At 50.8% G+C, this 9895-nt stretch overlaps 2 protein-coding genes and 1 non-coding gene across 4 annotated transcripts; 2 read left to right on the forward strand and 1 right to left on the reverse strand.

Annotated features, from left to right (window-relative positions):
- The first annotated feature begins 820 nt into the window (after positions 1-820).
- On the forward strand, positions 821-2139 carry Exosc6 (exosome component 6). Its single transcript, XM_027406021.2, has one exon. The coding sequence runs from the start codon at positions 897-899 to the stop codon at positions 1713-1715; it is 819 nt and encodes a 272-aa protein (XP_027261822.1). The 5' UTR covers positions 821-896; the 3' UTR covers positions 1716-2139.
- Positions 2140-3134: 995 nt separating this feature from the next.
- Positions 3135-9684, reverse strand: LOC113831282 (heterogeneous nuclear ribonucleoprotein C). 2 transcript variants are annotated; one of them, XM_027406023.2, is made up of 4 exons: positions 9497-9684; positions 5276-5421; positions 5006-5119; positions 3135-3597 (listed from the first exon to the last, which is right to left on the reverse strand). In XM_027406023.2, the coding sequence occupies exons 1-4, from the start codon at positions 9565-9567 to the stop codon at positions 3569-3571; spliced, it is 360 nt and encodes a 119-aa protein (XP_027261824.1). In that variant the 5' UTR covers positions 9568-9684; the 3' UTR covers positions 3135-3568. The 2 variants fall into 2 exon arrangements, with proteins under 2 accessions (XP_027261824.1, XP_027261823.1); XM_027406022.2 differs by having other exon boundaries at positions 5006-5122; positions 9497-9682.
- Positions 6768-6838, forward strand: Trnag-gcc. Its single transcript has one exon. It is a non-coding gene; the product is annotated as a tRNA-Gly (tRNA).
- Positions 9685-9895: the final 211 nt, after the last annotated feature.

Here is a 9895-nt window from a genome sequence, read left to right on the forward strand (position 1 = left end):
ATGTCTGCAGAATACAGGCTGCAGTTCCAGCTAGTTTCTGATTGAAATGATCACAGAATACATCCCTAGACCCCTGAACTTTAGGAGTGGCCCCTGGGATGGCAGAGACATAATGGAAGGGCTGAATTGAGGCATTCAATAGAGTGGGGAAGGTTTCTACAGAAATTCTCAAGTGGAAAAACACCTTTCTCAGTCTCTTGGGACAACCTCTTAATGCCTTGGACCATGTATGTCTCATCTCTACCTCCTTTTGAAGTTGCTGATATGAGGTCAGAAAACTAATATAGGAAGTATAAGCATGGAGGTGTCTGTCTCCCAGTAACTGTCCTATCTGTGTTTCTTAACCTAAAGTAGTTCAAGCCTGGCCCAGCCTAAAATGTAATTAGTCTGAGTCTACAAACAGCAGAGTCTGGAAGCAGTAGTGTGTGGGAGGTAGAGATGTTGCCTGCTCATGCCAGTTCCTCAGGGTGTTAGAAATGTACATATATGCGTGCGTGCGTGCGTGCGTGCGTGCGTGCGTGCGTGTGTGTGTCTGTGTACACACAGTATAGGAAGAGAAATTTCCATCAGTTTATTAAACAAGTGTTGAAGCCAGCTGGGGGACTGAGTACAGGAGTGAACAAAAAGCCCTGATGTTGTGCAAGTTTATGTAAAAAAAGAAAGTGTAAATGCAAAATTCAAGAAATAACCTTAACAGGTTAAGAGTCATTAAGATCAGGCCAGGTCACAGCGCGGGCCAAGTCCAGCTGTACCTCCTCCACACCTCTAGGTGGCAGTGCATCCACCTACCGCTCTCCCGACAGGCTGCGCGCGGGCGCGCCTGTTTTAAGTAAGCGGAAGAGCCGGTGCGCAAGGTAGCCCAGCAGGCGGAAGTGGCTCGTGCGCCGGTAGCCGCCATGCCGGGAGACCACCGTCGTATCCGCGGGCCGGAGGAGTCTCAGCCGCCGCAGCTGTACGCGGCCGACGAAGACGAGCTGCCTGCTGCCCGCGACCCGACGCGGCTACGGCCGGTGTACGCGCGCGCCGGGCTGCTGAGCCAGGCCAAGGGCTCGGCCTACCTGGAGGCCGGAGGCACCAAGGTGCTTTGCGCCGTGTCGGGCCCGCGCCAGGCCGAGGGCGGCGAGCGCGGCGGCGGCCCTGCGGGAGCGGGCGGCGAGGCTCCGGCCGCCCTCCGTGGCCGCCTGCTCTGTGACTTCCGCCGCGCGCCCTTCTCCGGCCCCCGGCGTCGCGCCCCCCAGGGCGGCGGCGAGGAGCGCGAGCTGAGTCTGGCGCTGCAGGAGGCTCTGGAGCCCGCGGTGCGCCTGGGGCGCTACCCTCGCGCCCAGCTCGAGGTGTCCGCGCTGCTGCTGGAGGACGGCGGCTCTGCGCTGGCCGCGGCTCTCACGGCCGCGGCGCTCGCCCTGGCCGACGCGGGAGTGGAGATGTATGATTTGGTAGTGGGCTGCGGCCTGAGCCTCGCACCGGGACCCTCGCCCACTTGGCTGCTGGACCCCACGCGGCTCGAGGAGGAGCACTCCGCAGCCGGCCTCACGGTGGCGCTCATGCCGGTGCTCAATCAGGTGGCCGGGTTGCTGGGCAGCGGGGAAGGCGGCCAGACTGAGAGTTGGACGGACGCGGTGCGCCTGGGCCTGGAAGGCTGCCAGCGCCTCTACCCAGTGCTGCAGCAGTGCTTGGTGCGAGCTGCCCGCCGGAGGGGCGCCGCCGCCCCGTCCTGATTGGAAAACCCGAGCAACAAGGATGCGGATGACTGCTGATGTCCTTCTTTCCCAAACGGCCCGGCTGCTGGTCGCCTGCCTTGGCCGAGCTGAGAAACGAGAGTGGGAGGCAGCGCGCACTGAACCGAAGCGCTGGACAGCTGTGTTGGAACGGTTTAAAGGGCCTTAGCAGCCTTACTCCCAAGTTGGAAAGGACTTCGGCTGGATTACCTGGTAAATGAGCTGTGTTCTTGTAAGGGATGGACCCTGTGCAGGCCAGCCATTGGCTCCAGTGTATGATAAACTGCTTCTTTTGAGAGGATGGACAAGGGACTTTGCCTTCTCACTACCCGAACTAAAACATAAAAACCTTTTTTATACCTGAAAATACATCTTGTGGCTTTTCTTGGTACTACAGTTAGAAACAATGCCGTTTTGAACTGGGCATGTGTTGAGTCTGTATTGCCAGTATTGACTGTATTGTCAGTACTATCTTAAATTTTCCTGTCTCTTAGCTCACTGTAAGTGAAAAGGAGTAACGTGCTTTAGAGGAGAAACCTCCTGCCCTAGGAGCAGTGTCTGAGGTGAAAAGACCGAGGAGATGTCAGAACAGCCAGAGCTACACAGAGAAACCCTGTCTCCGACAAAACGACAGGAGAGTTAAATAGCCTCAGAAATCTGGGTGCACACCTATCCTCTCCTTTGAAGCACAAGATCATGTCTAGGAGTTGGGTAACTGGAAAGGATTATGCTCTAGAAAGAAGCCCTGTCACTCCCTTCTTTGGCCAGTAGGGTAGCATAACTGGAGGTTTCCATGACTTTGCAGAAGTGATAGTGCAGACCTTTAAAACCCAGCACTGGTGGGGCAGAGGCAGGTGGATCTCTGAGTTCTAGGGCAGCCAGAGCTACATAGAGAAACCCTGTTGCAAAAAAGGAAAAAAGAAAAAAAAAAGTGGAGTCCTGGTCTGGCTTCATTATATGGTGTCTCCTGTCCAGTCTTGGCTAGGGCAGCAATGAACTACGAGGAGGAAGAACTCCTAAAAACTGTGGCACATTTACAGCCTGGCTATTCCTTAGGCAGAGCTGGCTTTACTGACCAGGAGTGTAGGGTTCCTGATCTTCACTGAGGCTGAGTTGAAGGCAGCTGTGTATGACTGTTACAGGTAACTATCCTAGAGGTCTGTTCAGCCTCTTATGAGGACCTCATAGGAGCCCCTGACCAGGAGGGAGAAATACATTTTTATTTTTTTCCCTTCTGGCATGACTCTTTGTAGAGCAAATCTGAAGTTAGTATACCAGTGAAAATCAAGATTAAAAAAAAATGACATAAAACTTATCTGCTTATTTTGAAGAGTAGCTTATGGCTTTGTAGGGCACATTGTGGTGGCTTTAACCAAAAGGGGCTGGTTAGGTAGGTACACACATAATCTCACAGTTCAGTGTCAGTGCAGGGACACAAGTGTGTTTACTACTGTGGCTGAAGAAAAGAGCTTCCACACCAGGTTTAGTGGTGCACGGGGAAGGAAAATAAGCAGTCTGCATTCATTCAGTGAGGGCTAATAGTGCTCTTTGGGTTCAGGGCCCTGTCGGGGTCCTCTTGCAAGACTGAGGATGGTGAGATACTGCTGGCTGTGGGACTTTCCTACCCTGCCCACCCCTGGACTCATGGAAAAGACCTCAAACGTTAAACCCACAACCACTGGGAGGTTTTCTGGGTGGGTTGCCAGAACCATGCTTCCACTTGCATTGCCCTAGCCCCAGGAAGGTTACTTCAGGTTGCATGGGTGTGACCAACGGTCTTCCAAAAACACAAAATAAGGAAACAAGCCATCCAAGAAGTAACACTGGAGCCTGGAAGGGTCCCCACCTCTGGGCTATCCGGGTCCAATGCTTGATTCTTCACCTGTAGGATTAATAGGAGAGGCTGGCTTAGCGAGTGGGAGGCATAGTTTAGGAGAGGAGGTCATCTACCAAAATCTAGGTTCCCCCAATTCCCCTTCTACTCTTACGTCTTGGGACCTTTGCTAAGTCAGAGACTATTCTAGATTCTTTGGGGGATGAGGGGGTGTTGGTGATTGTCCATGCTAAGCATACCCACTACCACTGAAGCCTGGAAACCCAGAACCAGCAAGCAAGAGCAAACATTCTTTCCCTGAAGCCCATTCTTTTTCTGGGACAATTTTGACTTAGACCCTAGGCAGCATCGTGGACTCTCCTGAGCCCATCCAGCCTGGATTAGGCAGGGAGTCATGAGGGAATTCACCATTACCAACCCTGATCTTGATGAGCAGACTCGGGAAGCAGTGTGAGACAAGAGTAGCAGAGGAAGAGATGGGAGGGCAGAGAAAACTTAGGCCCTTTACTGCTACATAGATATAATAGTCATTTATCAGTTCAGATTTAAGATTATCTCAACCTAGGCACATTAGTATGCCACAGCTTCCCTGGGCAGCATGGTACAATGCGGCCCCAAGACGCAGAGGCAACCAATGGGATGAGGCCAGAAAAGTGACAGAAATTCAAATTTTAACAAGCTAATCAGGGGTCTTGGAATATGGAACATAATTACAGTATCCTACAAAGCTCAGATTTCCTCTGCCTCCTTTCTAGAAGATATTTCAAACCAAGACTGACCTAAGTGTCCAGATGCCTGGCAGTAGCACCTGGTATAGCTGAGCTGAGATAACCATACCAGAGTTAAAGCGGGGGAGGCTGTCCTAGGCATTGCTCTTGGGTAAAGGTTGTAAGTCACTGTCTGGACCCTACAACTGTAGGTTCCTAGAGAAGCCAAAGTGCCCTCTCTTTGCTCAGAGAGAGGCCACTCACTGGTGGCCCCTTGTCTGTGCTTTCCACTGAGCAGCCTCTTGGTAGGCCTCTGGCCCCTGGAGACCTTGCTGGAGCTCAGCATTTGTGCAGGAGGAGCCTTGCTTCCAGGGCACCTGTTCTCGTCACTATCTTTTGTTCCTGTTCTGAGAGTCAATAGGAGTCAGTTTGGAGGTCCCTGCTGACTCATCCAGGAGCCTAGCAGTAATCTAGAACTGCAGAGAACAAGAGAGAATGAGACAGCTGCTCTGACTCCAGACATGGGGGTGGGGGGGAGAGCACGTGTAACTAGGACAACCTAGATGTCACAGAGGTCCTCTGGCCATGGGAAAGGTCAGGTGAAATGAAGGAGAAGTAATACTGGTAAAGGAGGCCTACGGTGAGAGAAAGCCACAGACAGAACCCCCAATGCTGGTTGGTATCTTCAGGAGCAGGGAAAACCGGGACCCACTTCGAGTGTGACCTGGGCACCCTCTTGAGTACCTGACCTGTGTGCTGGTGCCTCTGCTGCTCCATGGACTCCAGACTCTCCAATAGGCTGTCCACCTGGGCTTTGATCTGACTCAGTTCCATCCTGATGGAATCCAGCTCCTCGGTCTGGACTGCTGAGAGAGGGGGCAGGTTTGATGCCCACGTGAACACAAAGGCCACAGGGAATGAGAGCAACACTGCCAGGGCTTTTCAACCGTCCCTCCCTTCAGATCAGGACACCCAACTCCTCCCTAGCACTGACACTGAGACCTGTGTCCCCCACTCACTCTTTCTATGGCCCTGGAGCAGATGGCTGTTCCTGCAGGCCTTGTAAGGACTGTTGGTTTTCTTGACCCTCGGACTTAGGTGGGCCCTGCGGCTCTTGGCAGGCACCGGGTTGATGAATAGAGGGGTTCTCTTGCTTCCATCCACCCTAAAGAGACAGGAGAAGAGGGAGCAGTCAAGTCAACTAGTTCTATCTCCCACTTCCCCAGGAAAAACCCACCCACTAGCTAGTAGGGTATGCCTTCTCTGTTTGACTCATAGTTCAATTCATAGTTACCATTGCTGTGGCAACAAATGAGGGACACCTGTCCCTCAGCTCAACTTGGGAGAATAAGTATGCAGTTCCCTCCTTCCCTTTCTCCCTCCTTTTCTTCCAACAGTCTTACATAGCCCTGGTTGGCCTCAAACTCCCTTTGTAGCTGAGGCTAACCTTGAACTCCTTCCTGACCATCCTACCCCCACCTGCCACTCTTCCTTTGAATGTCAGGATTCTTCACCAGAAGACACCCTAGGTCTTGCCCAAAGTCATTTTGGGAGACCACAGCAAACCAGCTTCTCCCTGATCGGACTCTGTTACCCCCACCCCCAACCCCCGCCCCCGCAGGTGGCAGTAGAGGGACAATCGCCTGCAGTCCGCTGTTCAGCCAGAGCCTGGCCCTCCAAAGGCTCTTCTGCCTGAGCCAGGCACTGCTGATCTTCGGGATCTTAGTCCGGCAGAGGATGAAAGGGAAAACCTAAGCCAGAGCCCAAGGTCTCAGTGAGGGTATGGAGACTTTAGTCCTAACATGGAAACTACCAGAATGCAGAGGTCAGCAAACTCGGGGCCAGCAGGAAAGGTTAAGGCTGCCGCCAAGCCATCTATCCTTGGTCATGGAAAACGGCAAGCTCCTAAAAGGTACCAGGCTCTAGGTCGGTTTCACCCCGCTTCACACGAAGAGATCTGTGTAGACCCGGGAGAATAAGTATGCAGTTCCCTCCCTCCCTTTCTCCCTCCTTTTCTTCGGTACAAGAAGGGATGGTGCGAATACATAACGCAATGAGTCCTATCGGGGATGAGGCTGGTGAGCATGTTGAGTTGGGAATAGGGTCTAAAGTTAAGCAACTGAATCCCTTCAGGTGCTGTCGCCTTCGTGCACAGCTCAAAGGCAGACTCCAAGATCCAAAGGAAGGACAGCTTGCGGGTCCGCCTTTTCAGGGTTCCCAGAACTGTGATGAGATTTCCGGCCACCTCTGCTTCCTGGCTGCTGGAGGTCTGGGTGGGTGGTTGAGGCCATTCAGAGCTGCTTCGGATTCCGGCCGGTAGGAGAATGAAAGAGCGAGCTGGCGCAGATCAAGGTGGGGGGCGTGCAGCCCTCCCCAGCCATGTGGGTCCGATTAGAGAGAGGAGTGTTGTGTGTCCAGGACTCCAGATGATGAATTTCAGAAATATCTGTTCCACTCTAAACGGGGAAGAAACTAAACATCCCAACCAATAAGGTACTATCCTACAGCACAGCATTGGTGGTTCAGTGGTAGAATTCTCGCCTGCCACGCGGGAGGCCCGGGTTCGATTCCCGGCCAATGCATGACTTGTTTTTCTTTGCGTCTTTATCCTTTATTTCTAAAATGATTTTCCTAAATAGTCAAAAATGAGTGTGTGAAGAGAGACTATTTCGTCCAGATATGAGACTGCAGGGTTACCGCATTCACTCCTGCAGTCTCGCCTGTCGCAAGCAAGAAGGGACCTCAGGGTTGAGTTAGTTCCTTCGGGTACGCAGCGACCCCGGTACTTGACTTTTTTCTCCCAAGGGGAGCAATCTGATTGCACTGGGGCTAATTGCTGCAGTCTGTCTAAAAACTTGAGACTTCCCACACACAAAGGGGTGGGGGGAGGGGAGAAAGGAGGGGGAAAAGGGGAGCAAGCGGCGGGGAGGAGAGAGGGCTCTATAGGCAAAACCCAATCTTCCAGGGCTTCACTTTGGAGCAGAAAGGAGCCCTTGTGGACCACTCCTTTCCCCACATCCTCCACATGGACCACGTCCAGCTTCTTAGTGCTCAGAGAAGCGCATGCTAGAAACCTGCTCTTCTGAGGGCAATCCAAACCAAGAGGGTCAAACTGTGCTGTTCCCATCAACTGGGAAAAACTTGTTTGACCTCTTAGAAGTTCCCCAGTCTCAGTGAAAGCCACTTCTGCTTGCTTCCTGCCCACATCTTGAATGCCCAGAAGCCCTTCTGAACAGAGCCTGAGTCCCCATCGGTCCACGTGCAAACCTTTCCCTTAAAGCGCTCCGAAAGAGGCTAACAAACTTGGATTCAAGCTTCGTGGGCCAGAAGTCGGAGTGAAAAATAGGGAATTTAACTACAAAAGTGTCAAGAACTGACCAGTTGTACAGGCCCCCAATAGCCTCAAAGTGGCCTTGTTAAAAAAAACAAAGAAGTGTGATTGATGGCTTCTGAGCCTTTTAACAGAGAAGCCTAGTATCCCAGGAACTAGGATCAAGTTGTCAGTCTTGGTGGCAAGCACCCTTACCCACTGAATCATCACACCAGCTCTGTTTTTGTTTGTTTGTTGGTTTGTTTGTTATTTTGTTTTGTTTTGTTCCAGACAGAATCTCACTATGTAGCTTTGTCTGTCCTGGAACTCAGTATATAGCCGAAGCTGGTCACAAACTCACAGAGATCCAACTGCCTTTACTACCCAAGTACTGAGACTAAAGGCAAGTGCCACTAAAGGCAAGCGCCTGTTCTTAACTATTTTAATATCTGATTTGTCCTCAATCCAGTAAATGGATTTTTGGTTTAGGGAGATAACCCTTGCTCTACTCATTATCTCCAGGAAGGGTGCACCCAAACCTTTAATCCAGCACTTGGGCAACAGAGGCAGGAAGATCTCTGTGAGTTAGTTCCAGGCCAGCCAGGGTTAAGTAGGGAGATCCTGTCTAAATATTAAATAAATAAATAAATAAGTAGAAGGGAGAGAGATGGGATGGGAGCATTAGGGGTAATTGAAGGGAGTTAGTGGTGGATGGATATGATCAGGGTACATTGTATAAAGGTATGAAACTTTCAAGGAATAAAAATACTGTCTTAAATAAAACAGCCACATGGTGGAGGTGCACTCCTTTAATCTTGGCACTCAGGAGGCAGAGGCAGGTGGATCTCTGTGAGTTCAAGGCCAGCCTGATCTACACAGCGAGTTTCAGGACAGCCAGAGCTAAACAGAGAAAGCTTGTCTCGAAAAAAACAAAATCCCAGCGTTTGGGAGGCAGAGGCAGGTGGATCTCAGTGAGTTCGAGGCCAGGTCTACAGAGAAAGTTCCAGGACAGGCTCCAAAACAATACAGAGAAACCCTGTCTCAAAGAACAAAACAAAAATAAATAAATAAAACAAAAATACAGATAAACACATACAAAACAACTAGATGGATAAAGTGACTCAGGGGGTAAAGGTGTGTGCCACCAACACTGACAGCCTGAGTTGGATCCCCAGGACCCACATAGTAGATGAAGGGAACTAACTCTTACAAGTTGAAGTTGTCCTCTGACTTCCACACAGGAGCCATGAAATATATACACTTGTGTGCACTGACACACACACACACACACACACACACACACACACACACACACACACACGTATATACATGCATGAACAACACACATACAAATTAATAAATGTAAATTTTAAATTCTAAAGCAACAACAAAAAATAAGTTTTCCTGCCAGGCAATGGTGGCACATGCCTTTAATCCCAGCACTCAGGAAGCAGAGGCAGGTGGATATCTGTGTGTTTGAGACCAGTGGGGTCTACAAGAGCTAGTTCCAGGATAGCCTCCAAAGCCATTGAGATACCCTGTTTGGAAAAACCAAAAACTAACTAACTAAATAAATAAGTTTTCCTAGAAATTGTTTTAGCCATGCCAAGCTAAGGACAAGTTGTCATCCAGAAATGTCCCTAGACATCTATATTTAGAAAAAAATTTTCTGACTCCCCACAGGAGAGGTTCTCCTTAGAGGACTCCCTGACTCTAGGCTGGAGGATGTCAGGTTACATAGGGTTGATAAAGTGGAATGCACTGAATCAGTTCCCTCAGTAACAGACAAAACCTGAGGCTCAAGAATGAGTCACAGAATCAAGCAGCCTGAGTTGCTGGGTGGGCAGCACACTTAGGGAGCCTTCTAGATTCCCTTTTCCATCTCAAACAAATGGACGATCAGCCTTCCTTGCTGATAGCATGAACTCACCGGAAGATGGTCGTGTCCTGTGGCCTCTTCTGGCCTGGATGGACAGAGCCCGGCCTGGACTCTCCAGCCATGCTCAATCTGAGGGTGAGATAAGAGTGGGGCAGAGACGGGGGGTGGGGGGATGAAAAAGAAAAAGGACTGTAGAAGGATGGGTCATAAGCACACAACAATAGGCAGCCTGGCTTTGGAAAAACCCTAGCAACCCTTATCTAGGGCTATACTCAAGCTCCAGAGAGTCATCCTGGAAGTCCCCTAAGGGTTCCCTTTTCATCTTTCAAAACAAAAGTTTCCTAGGGCTGGAAAGGTTTCACTGTTTCCTTCAGACCCAAACCCACCTCATTGCCCAGGCCCTGGAGTTTAGGGTGGTACCATCAAAAGACGGGAGGAAGAATACCTGTG

The sequence above is a fragment of the Cricetulus griseus genome, chromosome 3 (assembly GCF_003668045.3).
Source record: "Cricetulus griseus strain 17A/GY chromosome 3, alternate assembly CriGri-PICRH-1.0, whole genome shotgun sequence".
Lineage (NCBI taxonomy): Eukaryota > Metazoa > Chordata > Mammalia > Rodentia > Cricetidae > Cricetulus > Cricetulus griseus.